Here is a 14,484-nt window from a genome sequence, read left to right as displayed (position 1 = left end):
AAGTGGGTTGGAGGTGACAGTGGGGCACAACGGAAAGAGTTTTGGGAAAAGGGCTGTGGGGGGGGGTGGCGTTTGCGTTTGCGGTACTGCTCCTCTTTCTGCATGGCTACCAGCTCCTGGATAGCATCTGCTTGGCGCTCCAGGATGCTTATGAGCCTATCAGTGCTTTGCTGCTGGTGCGCGTTGCTTTGCCGCCGGTGCGCTGCGTTTTCCTGGCGGATCCTGCTTTCTCTCTCCCTCCAGTTCTGTGCTTTCTCCTTCTCTTTAATAGATTGCCGCATCACTTCTTGCAGTATGTCTTCTTTGCTTTTTCGTGGTCTCTTCCTGAGTCTTTGCAGTCTCTGAGCAGGCGATAAGAGGGACGGCTGAGGTCTCAAGGTTGATGCAGCTGTATAGGCAAAATGCAACATTTAACAGAGGCAGCATTGTTTATACCAGACAGAGTAATGATTCCCCCCGCACTTAAGGAGTAGAAAACACACAGGGTCTACACAATAGCCTAATTTTCCCGTCCGAAACAGAGCACACATATCCCACGGGAGCCTCAAAATGGTGAGTAAGGGGGACTGATTGTTTCAGGGCTGCACTGTCCTCTGGGTTTCTGGGGAGAGCCTTGGGGAGAGGCAACAGCTACAGGGGGCACCTACACTGAACACTGTCCCAACATTTTCCACAGGAGTTCGTCCTGGACGATATCTCGCTGCTGAGGGTGACCTGGGAAGCAAGGGAGGGTCTTCTACTGCAATGCGGCTTCTGCCCTGGCCCATATGCAGCTTGCCTGTGTGCAGCAATGGTCCCCCCGCCCCTCGCAGCACAGTGGCATGGACACGTTAGCCTGGCTGGGACAAGGACCACGGTGGCTCTCCCGATAAACCTGCGCAAGCGCATTGCACACGTTCTGGATGAGACATTCGAGGAGATTACCGAGGCCGATTACCGCGATGTGATAAACCACATCAATGCACTATTCCGCATCTAGGCATGCATGCCTAACCCTCCTCTCCCAAAGAGCCCGCACCGAAAAAATTCCTTCCTGAAAAAAAAAACTGCTTACTGGGAACCTGCTCTTCTGTTTGTCCTCCACCAAGTACCGGCCGCTGCGACTGGCTACCTTCCTCCTGGCTCGAGAAGAGCTCCTGGCTGCATGGCTCCAGGGATTCCGGGGTGTCTCCATCTGGCCCACCACCATCACTCCCGTTTTCCTCCTCCTCCTCCTCTCCCCCCCCCACCGGCTCTGAAGTGTCCATGGTGGTGCTCGGAGTGGAGGCAGGGTTAACCCAAAGTATTGCATCCAGCTCTTTGTAGAATCGGCAGGTCGCGGGGAGAGCACCCGAGCGACCGTTTGCGTCACGGGCTTTGCGGTAGGCACTCCGCAGCTCCTTCACTTTAATCCTGCACTGCAGGGCATCCAGGTCATGGCCCCTTTCCATCATGTCCTTTGATACCTTCCCGAAGGTATCGTAATTCCTACGGCTGGAGCGTAGCTGGGACTGTACAGCTTCCTCCCCCCAAACACTGATGAGGTCCAGCAACTCGCCATTGCTCCATGCTGGGGCTCGCTTGGCGCGTGGAGGCACGGTCACCTGGAAAGATTCGCTGATAGCACTCCACACCACGCCGGGCTGAGCAAACAGGAAGGGATTTTTAAAATTCCCGGGGAATGTAAAGGGTGGGTCACATGGTTGGTTACCTGAGGGCAGGGCAGTAGAGTTTGAACTGATGACCAGAGTGGCTAGAATAGGCATTGTGGGATACTGCTGAATAATTCTGGAGGCCATTCACAGCGCATTGGGCGGCCACACTGGCGCCGCAGCGCTGCAGCGGCAGCGCAATACGTGCTATTCCTCTCAGAGGGGTGGAGTACATGCAGTGCTGCAACCACGGAGATACAGCGCTGCAAATGCCTTGCCAGTGTGGACGGGGAGTGAGTTACAGCGCTGGGGGAGCCTTTACAGCGCTGTAACTCGCAAGTGTAGCCAAGGCCCAAGTTAGGGTTTTAAGTAAAACCAACAAAACAGCCCTCACTGTAAAGGCTGGATACTCCAGTATCTAATATTAACCCTCCACATAAAATCTGTTACTGTCCACAAGGGACTCAACAAGGGAATCCAATCAAGCCCATTCACCAGTATTCTTCAGAGACTCCACACTTAAGATATAGGTCAGAAATCAATTTTACTATGTCCAGTTGTGACATACCATGGCAGAATCCAGACTAGTGAGGGTTGTGTCATCCCTGCCCTGCAACCTTGGGTGCCTTACGATGCCTTGCCGTAGCAGCTCCTACCTGGGCCACTCACAAACAGTCTCCCAGCATGCACGCCACACCTTGAGTGTCTGCATGTAACTGCAGCCTGTTAGCTACACCGGGCTCTCACCAGTATTGGTCAGTGCTTAATTTGTGCTGGGGCTGAGTCGCAGCACCTCTGGGCTTGGCAGTTCATAGCCCCAGCACCTCTGGGCTTACCGCATCAGTTATTTTGTGTGCGCAAGAGATTCAAGCAGCAGCACAACCTTCCACCTGCACTCGCCCGTCACTCAGCTGCCAGAGGAATGTCCGTGGAGCACTGCATGGCTGCTTGCGTGACGCTTGAGTCTCACCATCCTGCCACCTCGAGCTTGAGCCCCGGCACCTCTTTCATTACAAATTAAGCACTGGTTTTGATTATATTGCAGGGAGACCCCAACACACCACCAGTCCTGTATCTTCCCCAGAAATGTACGTCCTGTACTGCCCAGCCCTTTCCTGGACAGTACAAATATATTAAGTCCATTATACCTTTAATGGTATAACATGCCAACGTATTACCTTAAATAGCTACCCAGACATTTCAACTTAAACACACTGCATAAGATTCAACAGTAAAACAAGTTTATTAACTACAAAGAGAGAGATTTTAAGTGAGTTCAAGTAATGAGGCATAAAAGTCAGAAATGGTTACAAGAAAAATAAAAATTAAAACATGTACTAATATCTACTTACGACACTATTTTAGTTGCAAAACAAACTTTCTCACCACATGCTTCAGCAAATTACTGACCAAACTGTCAGGTCAAGACTCCTTTCCCTGAGTCCAAAAGCGGTTTCCTTTTGTTGTCTCAGGTGCAAAGAATGAGGTGCGCAGGGGATGCAAGAGAAGTGCTTTGGGTTGTTTGTCTATCCTTTTTATAGCAAGTAGTGGGGGTTTGCCCATTAGTAAGTGGAGAATAAGTAAAGATAACAAAGGCAAAGATGAATTTAGAGTTGGTAACTTAACTGAGAATTTCCAGACTTTCTGCAGCTCAGGATTTTTTAAGCTGCAATATACTCTAGATCAGTAGGTCTCAACCAGGGGTCCGTGAGCCCTTTCAGGGGGCCATGGAGCCCTGCAGCTGAACCCCGGTGCCCTGAGCCCCAGCGCTGAAGTCCCCCCCCAACCAGAAGTAAAATTATGCCTGTGCCCAAGAGTCCCCCCGCCGGCCTGGAGCCCCGAGTGTCCCCCTTTCCCCTTCCACCCCCCCTCCGCACTGGGCCCTGGCGTTTTTATAGCATGTTGAGGGGGGCCTCAGCAAGAAAAAGGTTGAGAACCCCTGCTCCAGATTACTGACTTTCAAACTTTATTTTTAGGTAATTAGGGTCTTGTAAATTAGTAGTCTATTTACAATTTTAACATGAATGCGAAATGCAAACTTTGTCTCTCTTCTTCCCAGCTCTCTGCAACAGCAATCAGCTTTTCAGAATGACTGATAAATTCCCTACATGACCCTCAGAACAAAGATCTGAAACTGGCTATCAATGCCCAGAGATCACACCTATTAAAATAGAACAAGCACTTTCAAAATAAAACCTTACCAGTGTCATTCTCTGCTCCCCCATCCCACAGACAATCCCCACCTCTCTATATACTATTGTAGGTTCTTGCCCACCACCTACCCTCCCCTTTCACTCTCTTCTCCCTCCCTCTTCTTTCTCCTCGCTCTGCAGATGGTGTGCCTCCCCCCTGCCCCTCCATCACTTCCTCTTTGGTGGGTTTCTCACAGCTCATCCTTCCTCCCCCACTACTTCACCTACTGCTTCCCAACCAATCACCTGGGCTCTCACTCTACTACCCTTTCTTTCCTCTTCTCAAAGGCTCTCTGGCTTCCTTCTTCCTCTGGATGTGTAGACAGTGTGAAAAATCCAGAGCTAGACAGAAAGATCTCTGGATTTACGTGGATGTCTACATTCTAGTAGTTGTGTATTTTGTCCCAACAAAATTATGTGATACAACACAAAAGTTTATGCAGCATATTTCAATTCAATGAGGATACTATAATTACATCTTACATAGTGATATAAGAAAGTTTAAAGTATTTAAATACAGCATGCACACAGCACAAAACATGCTCAAATATTTGATATCTTCACAGCCCCAGCACATACAGAAATTGAGCCATAAGGAAAAAGCCACAATCAATCAAGTAAAGATCTCAATCAAATTAAATATTGCACCAGCAGAGGGCAGATCAGCAATCATGATTGTTGATCTAGGGTTCTAGGCCCATCATCAGAAAAACTAAACTGCATGGTGATGACACTAATATTGTTACCTACCTACGCTCCTGCTGGACTGACTCTGGGATTGGACGACCAACCTTTATTTCAATGAACTCCATCGCTTTTGGCTTGTGATGCTTGAGGGGGTAAGGATGTGGATTTCATTATATCCTCTCTTTTTGTCTCGGATGTATTATTCAACATTAGTAAGGATGGCAGAACTGTTTTATTTGCATTATATTGTTTGGTACGTGGCATAACGTTTCTCTTCTCTCTTCTATTTCCTCCCAGGACCAAGAAATGATAGTGGTTTGGGTTCAGTGAGCTAATGTCCCTCCAGGTTTGTCAAGACACTCATTCAAAAGACTAAATGCAGTCAAAAAGAATAGTCTCCACAATGCAAGCCTGGAACTCATGTCCTTGCCTGTTTAAAACTACAGTGTGTTCATTAACACCGCCCTCAGCAATAGCCATGAAGTCATTGGCATCCTCCAGCATGAGCTCCTCATTCAATTAGGGTATGTCTACAGCAAAGAAAAACCCACAGCTGGCTGACTCAGACTTATGGGGCTCAGGCCACAGGCGCCGACTTTTCGAAGTGCCGAGGGGTGCTCGATCCCCAGTTCTGCCCCAGGTCTTGCCTGCACACCACCCCTCCCCACAAGGTCCCACCCAGACCCCACCTCTTCCTGCCCCTGCTCCACCTCTTCCCACCTAGCCTCGCCCCCTCCCCTGAGCATGCCGCATCCTTGCTCCTCCCCCCTCCCTCCTGCATGTCACAAAACAGATCTGATTGCGGTGGGCGGGAGGTGCAGGAAGGGAGGGGGAGGTGCTGATCAGCAGGGCCCGCCGGTGGGTGGGAGGCGCTGGGGGTTTGGGGAGGAGCTGATGGGGGGGCTGCCGGTGGGTGCTTAGCACCCACCATTTTGTCTCTGTGGGTGCTCCAGCCCTGGAGCACTCAGAGTCGGTGCCTATGGTTCAGGCTGCGGTGGGGCTGTTTCTACTCTGCTGTGTAGACTTCTGCGGTTTGTGCTGGAGCCCAAGCTCTGGGACCCTCCCACCTCACTGGGTCCTATAGCCCTGGTTCCAGCCTAAGCCCAGATATCTACACACACAAGTGAAACAGCCTAAGCCCCGCAAGCCCAAGTCAGCTGGCACGGGCCAGCTGACTTGGGCTTAGACGTTCCAAAGGCAGGCCACATTGAGGAACATACAAGCAGCAATAACTCTTAAGCACACCTTCTCAGTCTTCATCTGCAGCTATCCACCAGTGTAGTGCAAATTATGGGAAATGTGTTGTTAAGGTGCAGAATTCCCCTCTCAGTTATGCTCCGAGCCTCACTGGTATGCAATAACTTACCCAGTAGCCACTCCTTGTCCAATTCCCATTGTTCCAGAAATTCCTGGATCTTTGGACCTCCAAAAAGTAAAACAAAGATACATACAGACCCGTCTCTCCTGAAAAAGTAGCTACTTTTGTACCCACCTAAAAGAGGCTCTGCTACTTGAATTCAGCTCTTTTGTGCTTTTCCCCTTGAGAACATAAAAGATTCCTGAGGCCAAGCTTCTCCATCTTACTGGGCATCACCTCACATGACTGGGAAACTGTGGAACCCAGCAGTAATGAGGGGCCCATTTCATGACCACAAGGTCTGCCATGGCTGTCACATGGTGGCACTGCTGTGCTCTGGACTGGGTATGGAGCAAGATGGTCGTGGCTGTGCTCAGTAAGAGGTCAGAGGAAATGTGGCAAATGTTGGCATTACTGTGCTCAATGGGCACAGTAGGGGATGGATGAGCTGGGGCAGGGCTGTCAGACGCTTGGCTGTGCCCAGGGCAGGGAGTGGGGGGCGGAGAGGCTGCCATGGCTGTGCCCAGAGCAGGAGCGATGGGGGCGACCATGGCTGTGCCCAGGGCGGGGGGCGGGCTGCCACAGCTGTGTCTAGGGCAGGGGATGTGCGTGGCGGGGGCTCCCATGGTTGTTTCCAGGGCAGGGCGTGGAGGCTGCCATGGCGATGCTCTTTCCCTAACGGCAGACTAGCACCTTATCACCGCTCCACCCGTTATCGGGGCGGCGGCGCCAGCTCGTGTGTATGGCGAGAAAGTTGTTTGCAGGAAACCCACCACCGGCACCCACTAGGACCCGCTGCGCGCGCAACCACATAATCTGACTGAGCACACGCCACCCGAGAGTACGAGTTCTCGCGCGGTTTTGATCGCCCCGCTCCCGTTCTCCCGGCCGCCCTGCTGGGAAGACCCTGAGACACCAGCAACTCTCGCGAGATGTAGATGAGCGCGCGGCCGGGCCGAGCGCAGCAGCAGCGCGGGAGCGAGGCTGCGATGGGGCTGCAGGGGGTCAAGGCCGTGTTCTTCGACTTGGACAACACGCTGGTTGACACGGCCGCCGCGGGCCGGCGGGCCATAGAGGAGGTACCGGCCGGGCTGGCTCGGCGCGCAAGGGTGACACCACCAACTCCGGGAGGGGCTGCCCCGTCCCGGCACCTGTTCCCTACACCCCGCGCATGGTCACGACAGCCCCCCCCCGCCCAATCCCCCGGGCACGGCAGCCCCTCTCCCCCTCCCCTCCCCGCCCAATCCCCCGGCAGCCAGGGGGCTCCACACGCTGCCCCTGCCCCAAGTGCTGCCCCTGCAGCTCCCATTGGCCACAAACAGGGCTAATGCGAGCTGCAGGGACAGCACCTGCAGACCTCTGGCTGCACCTCCACGTAGGAGCCAGAGGGGGGACATGCCGCTGCTTCTGGGGGTTGTTTGAGGTAAGCGCGGCCCAGAGCCTGCACCCTTGACCCCCTCCTGTGCCACAATCCCTTGCCCCAGCCCTGATTCCTCTCCAAACCCCTCAGTCCCACCCTCCTGCACCCCAGAGCCCGCACCCGCAGCCAGAGCCGTCATCCCCCCATGTGCACCCCAACTACCTGTCCCAGCCCAGAGCCCACTCCTGCACCCTGAACTCATTTCTGGCCCCACTCCAGAGCCTGCACCCCCAGCTGGAGCCTGCACCCCCTCCTGCACCCCAACCCCCAATTCCATGAGCATTCATGGCCCACAATACAATTTCCATACCCAGATGTGGCCCTTTGGCCAAAAAGTTTGCCCACCCCTACCTTACATGGGCATATTATGTGTATGCTACACTCAGGGGTGAAGTCATTTACTCTCTTTTGCTCCCTCCCATCTACCCTCTGGTGTTAGAGGGAAGCCAAAGCATAGTGCCTTCTGAGGGCTCTTGTTGATGCAGTGGAGCTATGCTTATGGGTTAGTTTTTAAAAGAATTCAGTGTTAAGTCACTTTAAACTATGGGCCACATTCTGCCATCCTTACTAATGTTGAATAATACATTACTCAAGGAGTATCCCGATTTATTTCAGTGGGACTGCTGTGGAAGAAAGTAATACTTCATATAAGCCAGGGTGGCAGAATCTGGCCCTTAGTGTTTAATGCCTTATTGTAACCTTCCTTTCCCTTTACATTTGTTAAAGGTAATAAATGTCTTGCAATCAAAACATCAGTGTGATGAAGGAGAAGCTCACATGATTTGTAATAAGGTCCAAGAAAAACTCCTCAAAGAGTGTCATGATCCAGCTAAGGTGTGCATTACTGATTTAAGGATCTCACATTGGGAAGAAGCAATACAAGAAACAAAGGGTGGTGAGGCTAATCGAAATATGGCGGCAGAATGTTATTTCCTATGGAAAACTACACGCCTCCAGCATCTAACCCTAACAGAGGAGACAAGAAGCATGCTTACAGAACTTCGAAAAATGGTCCGCTTGCTTTTATTAACTAATGGAGACAAACTCACTCAGAGGGAGAAGATTGAAGCGTGTGCCTGTCAACCATACTTTGATGCCATTGTTGTAGGTGGAGAACAGAAAGAAGAGAAACCAGCACCATCTATATTTCATCATTGTTGTGATCTGCTTGGGGTACAGCCTTGGGACTGTGTGATGGTTGGTGACTCACTAGACACAGATATTCAAGGAGGCCTGAATGCAGGTTTGAAAGCAACTGTCTGGATAAATAAAACAATGACAATGCCAGTAAACACTTCCCCAGTACCTCATTATATAATTTCTTCTGTTCTTGATCTTCCAGCACTCTTACAGAATATGGACCACAAAATGAATGCTAACTTAGAAACTGACAAAATGGTTAGTATTAATGACGTACATGACAGTGCCAATATAGAATCTAAGAAATGCTAAGTCCTTAGCCTGCTAATGTTTTTGTTGAAAGTTTGGCCCTAAAATCTTACACACGTAAACATGTTTACTCAAACAGTGGATGGGTGAGTTATTTATGAGTGGAGTTCAATAGAAGAAAAGTATTGAAGTGAATCTTGTTATTGATGGAAATTTTTTGAAAAGAAATGAAGCATAAGTGCAATTGTCTTAAATTTATGCTCTACATCTGGAAATTACTGAGAGACTTTTTTAGCATAGGTCAGAGACAACCCTGCTCATCAGTCTTTTGGTTTTACAACGAAAAAGGAAAAACTCCATGTTTTGATTTTCATTTTGGTTTGCTGGCTTATAAATTTAGCAGGAATTTCAGTAATAAAAGATTGTTTGTGGTGTATAAAACAATAGAAGATGGAAGAGAATATGGTAGAATTCTAGATTCTTCCCAATGTAATCCATAGATTTCTCAATGAGGATTAAAATGAATTTCCCCATTTGAAAAAGTGATTGGATCTAGTACATAAAGCAGCCCATTCTAAAATTTTTGACTTTGCTTTTTGGGCAAACTTATTGACTTTGTAATTTTGGAAGCTAGTGACTTTTCTCAAATTTTGCAGTGACTGTTCTTAAATGATAAGACCCAAATCCCTGTCAGAAAAATATATATGTACACCTGAAAGCTTGCGTATGTATAGGGGACCATTTATCAGCAGGACTTCATGGATAGAGTTTTTTGTTTTAATCACATACATGTATCTGCACTAAAACAGTATTTGTAATGCAGATTATGATTTACGTTGCACTATATTGTGAGTTAACTGATTGATTTTTTTTTTTTGGACATTTGCAATGGTCTTTGCTCAGTTTTGTCTAATATTCTTAAAGCTCATGCAGTTGTTCTGTTTGGTTTTTATTAGTGAATTTTGATCAAACTTTGGTCGTGCAGTTGGCTCAGGAAGGTGCAGGGGTCTACCCACTTGGAGCCAGTAACAGGATTGCAGCCTTTTTGGCTACTACTTCCATTGCTGTAGAACCTTTCCAAGTTCTAGCTTCTACATGTACTTCATCTGTATTTCCAAAAATTGTATAGTAGTAAAAAATAAGTGGTTTGCATAACTTTTCCAGGAACTTGAATTCAGGTATAGGATGTAATACTGGATAAATAGCTTTGCAGTGTATACTATTGACGCTGGATTTAGATTACCCTGTTTATGCCATATTATAACACTACTCTTCCTCCACAAATTTATTTAATTTTGCTGTACTTCATTTCCTTTTGTGACAGTCAGTTAATTTCCCTCCTTATAAAACACCTCTTTTTTTCAAGAATGTAACTTTTCTCACACTTCAAAAATATGAACATTTGGGAACATCAAATTTTAATTTTCATATTTTTAGAAATTGGGATTAATACACTTATTGGAAGTATTGCACATTTTAACACCCATGCCTGTCTGTTATTATGTGATGGATCACAAATTTCATGTTTTAAAAAAATGTTCATCACAATTGATAGTTGTATTTTGGATATGTTTGTGAGTTAGGATAAAAACATTTCAGAGTTGGAGAGTCATAGAACACCATAAAGCAAGGAAACCTACCAGAAGGTGTGGAAGGACACGTCTACATGAGAAAGGTTCAACTAATGCAGCTAAGGTGTGAATTTAAACCTATTTTAAACTAGTGCAGTGCCCTGCATAGACTTCTTTTGGTTTAAATGAGGCTTTTTTGGTTTAACTTAAATTGATTGGCAACAGAGTTAAGCTAAATCAAAATGTCATCCCTAAACTGAAATAAGTGTCCATGAAGGATTTTGCACTTTTAAAAATCAATTTTAAGAAAAGTTCAACTTCTTCATTTAGACAAGCGCTAAGGGGGGACCTCAAGGAGCAAACTTCCAGAGCCATACAGAACAATCAGTTGAAGAAAAGCAGGCACCACCTAAGTCTAACATAATTATGGGGAAAAATTAAGAAGGAAGGCTAAGCATTAAATGAGGTCTTTGTAGAGCAATAAAATGTATACAAAAGGTTAGATGGTGTCACCAAGTATTCAAATACTTTAGACTGTTGGCTTGGTTCTGTAAATGAAGACTGTTTAAAAAAAAAAAAAAAAAAACGTTACCACAGCCTTCCAAGATGTGTTACACTAAAAATCTATTGTTTGTACAGCACCCAGCAGAATGGAAGCCCAGTCTGATAAGGGCCTCTGAGTGCTAGTATAATAAAAAACAATCCATAATTATGGGATGAGGCTCTGGACTGCAGATGTCCATGGAGCCATAAGGTCAGATCCTCAATTGCTGTAAATTTGACTTCAATGAAACTGTAACTATTTATACAAATTGAGGATCTGTCTAATTCTTTTTCTTGCCAATAATGCACCACCATTCTGCCTCAGGCTGCTGCGCCTACTGGCCTATTTATTGTTTGGAAGGTCTCACTCTGCTTTAGAGAGGAACATTGTTATTTCTGCTTTGCACATGGACAGTGTTTTAAAATGATCAATAAAACAAGAAGAAAGCACAGTAACTGCATACTCCGCTACATAGGGGTCACACAAATATTTTTCCTTCATTGCGGAGTACTGTACCAGGATACATGTAGCTACCAGTGTGCACTTTGGCTACTATTAATTATTACTATGCTGCTATAAAACAAGAAGAATGTAGAACATGTTCTTTTTTCCTATCTAAGGTGCTTTCAGAGTATGTCATCATAGCTAGGTTATCTGCATGTCTTAAACTGGCAGGCTGGTTTTCTTGAGATTGATCTCTTCCAAAATGCCTAGTGAAATTGAAAGAAAAAAAAACAACAGCTGGATCACTTTTATGAGAAAAACAGCAAAACAGGACAGTGTAACAGTCTGTATTCAGCGGAGTTCTGGTTTTGCCAAGTCTTTATTAATATAACCAGGCAATTAAAAAACAAAATAAAAAGGTTCCTTTGTTTAAAATATACTGTCAAAATATACTAAAATTCCCCCTGCACTTTTACTAAAAACGTTTACTTTGGGAGATAATGTTCCTTATGGGAGGCATATTCTGAAATAGTTTGAACTCTGAAATTCTTTTGATTTTTTTTGTGAAATGCTGATCTGGAACACTTGTTTAACACTGATAAATGACATGCTTTGGGTTTTTAATTGTTAATTTAAAATAAATGATGTACTTGTCAAATAAAATCTCCTGTTTTTAAAGCATATTTTCCTTGGCTCTTTGTAGACAGAAATGGTACCAATAAGGTATTTTTTGTTTGGTTTGATTTTTTTTAAACGGGGCCTATTTTTCAAAAACAGCAAAGTTAGGCTTCTAAATCCTTGGGTCTGATTTTTCACAAGTGCTGAATAGATGTGTTTTCCATTGGTTTCAGATAAAGTTGTAGGTGATCAACTATTCTAATCATTGGACCATTACTGATTTACTAATTTCAGTGGACATAAGTTTCATGTTTGTCTTGATAATGCATTATGTTGTTTGTGGATTACAAGTATTTGAGTACTCTGAGGGGTAAACAAACATTTTTTGCTAGCACACAGGATATTACAAATATTGTAATGCTTTCCAGTGAGCTCTGTTCTGTTGTAACAAGTTGCTTGAAACAGATTTGTAGCCTATTGCCTTTACAGTAATTTATTTTTGTTTTGGTTTCAATTTGAAGTACCTATCCCTTGCCCTGTGTGCTTTCAGAGAAACTAAAATGTATAATTACAAAAATAAAAACTATAGAGATGCATACTGGACCAACCATACAAATCACAAAACAACTCACTCATAATAATTATACATCTGATCACTTGCTAAGCCCCCCAAAAAAGATGAACTTTGTGTAGAGATCTGAAGATTAAGCTCTACATAGCACCTTTCTCTGAAAAGAAGCAAAAGCACTTTTTGTATACTAACTACATAGATAGGCTTGGCAGAATTCAATTTTCTTTAAATAATTGACAGATTATTTTTATTGATTTAGATTTTCACAGTTGTGGGAAATCATGGGGGGCAGACTATTTAATGACAGAGGTTGAGATTCAAAAAGTTAAAGCTTTATAACTGTTAACACACAAACTTTTGAAAACTTTGCCATTTAGCAGAATTCAGAAAAGGATTGGATGTTGTTATAGGTAACAAGAACATTCAGTTACAATTAGATTTAGAAGGGATATAACAATCTCATGCTTGAGGGACTAAAACAGTCTTTAATTATTAGGAGTTAGGAAGAAGCTTTCCCTATGGATAGTTTATTCCATCTCTGTCTACTAAAAGTTTTCTTCCATCTTCCTCCAAAACTTCGGTACGGGATACCGTCAGTGACAGGATATTGGACTAGATGAGCCACTGATCTGATCCATCATGTTAATTTCTGTCCCTAGGAAATGAGCAAAGTCTTTTTATCCAACATTTTTCTTTAGATTTAATTTTTTATTAATATCCCTCATCCTTGTTTTTCTCTTGCTTTTTTAGTTTGTCATACTAGCTCACTCATGGCAGGCATTGTAAACGATAGGCAAAATTTACTTGGTAATTATCTGATTTTTAGAATATGGCAGGACACTGAGGTTAACACCGCCACACTTACAAAAAGATCCATGATGTCTTTCATGACCAAGGCACCAAACCTTACACACATGCTTAACTTTATGCATTATGAGTAACCCCATGTCACTAATCACAGTAAGTAAAATTACATACCATGTGTAAGTAAGTCTTTGCAAGATCAAGGCCCAAATAAGATGATCTTCATTTTGTCTCTTCCAAGAGATGCCACTTTCAGCATAAAGAGCCTAAACCAAAGCCCACAGAAGTCAGTTGAGTGATTCCCACTGATTTCAGAAGGATTTGGACCAGGCCCAAAAATATTGAAATATGTTATTCTTTCAAATGTGAGATCTGTAGCAAAGTGTTTACCTTCCTTTTAGATCATCTCTGTTCCTTTTAACAATTCTTAGCAGAATATTTAAACAATCACTTTAATTTACTGCTAGCAAAATATTTAACTTATAAAACTATGTTTTGGACTCCTTGCCTTCATTTCTCAGTTTATTTATTTTGATTTAACATAAAAAAATGGATTATCCCTAGCTATAGGTGCTTTGAGGAATCATTAAGGCCAAGATTAAAAAAAAAAAAAAGTTCCAAAGGTTGACTGATGGCTTCATGGGTATGAGGCATGTATGTGTTGGTACAATAGGTGAGTGAACAACTATATTGAAGCATAAGAACTGTGGGGAAGGGTTGTGCAAGGATTATGAACCAAAAAAAATATACTGGGAACAAAGTAGCCAAGTGTGCATTTCTAATGGGATTTCATGTGTCCCTGAAGAAGCCAGGATACATCAAACAGTTGTGCAAACACAGATGCAGCTTGGTATAAATATTTATTGTTTAACCTTTGTATAGCCATAGTGCCTAGAGGCCAAGCAGGTCAGGACCCTATTGTGCTAGGCACTGTACATCCCTATAGTAATGCCAGTCCATGCCTCAACCAGCTTACAGTCTAAAAGAATAGCTATGTACAGTCATAAGATTGTATAAGGTAGTCTAATAAGATGCATTCTTAATTTTTGCAGTCATTGATAACAGGACATTGACTCTTTCCAGTTCTTCTCTTGTTAACTTCACTGGAAGTAGGATCAAATGGGGCATGATTCTTCCATGGCAGCATACAAGTAATTCCATCTGAAGTCAATGAGACTTACATATATCCTGTGGGTGTAGACTCTGGTTCATTGTAAGTTTCTGGCTGTTCTCAAGGAATGATCCAGGACTAGAGT

The 14,484-nt window shown here is 44.7% G+C and overlaps 1 protein-coding gene across 1 annotated transcript; it reads left to right on the top strand.

Annotated features, from left to right (window-relative positions):
* The first annotated feature begins 6,850 nt into the window (after nt 1-6,850).
* On the top strand, nt 6,851-11,526 carry NANP (N-acetylneuraminic acid phosphatase). The gene is made up of 2 exons (XM_024194793.3): nt 6,851-6,946; nt 8,014-11,526. Exons 1-2 carry the CDS (start codon nt 6,857-6,859, stop codon nt 8,737-8,739), a joined length of 816 nt encoding a protein of 271 aa, XP_024050561.1. The 5' UTR covers nt 6,851-6,856; the 3' UTR covers nt 8,740-11,526.
* Nucleotides 11,527-14,484: the final 2,958 nt, after the last annotated feature.

This window comes from Terrapene carolina, unplaced genomic scaffold (assembly GCF_002925995.2).
Source record: "Terrapene carolina triunguis isolate 2854851 unplaced genomic scaffold, T_m_triunguis-2.0 Scaffold85, whole genome shotgun sequence".
Taxonomy (NCBI): domain Eukaryota; kingdom Metazoa; phylum Chordata; order Testudines; family Emydidae; genus Terrapene; species Terrapene triunguis.
Note: the sequence above shows the minus strand (reverse complement) of the source record. Positions and strands in the feature narration are given on the sequence as shown.

Excerpts from the sequence above, each read along its gene's own strand:
- NANP (XM_024194793.3), top strand. The coding sequence starts at position 6,857 with ATGGGGCTGCAGGGGGTCAAGGCCGTGTTCTTCGACTTGGACAACACG. Across the intron at positions 6,947-8,013 it reads GCCGGCGGGCCATAGAGGAG|GTAATAAATGTCTTGCAATC; the intron begins GTACCGGCCGGG and ends CATTTGTTAAAG.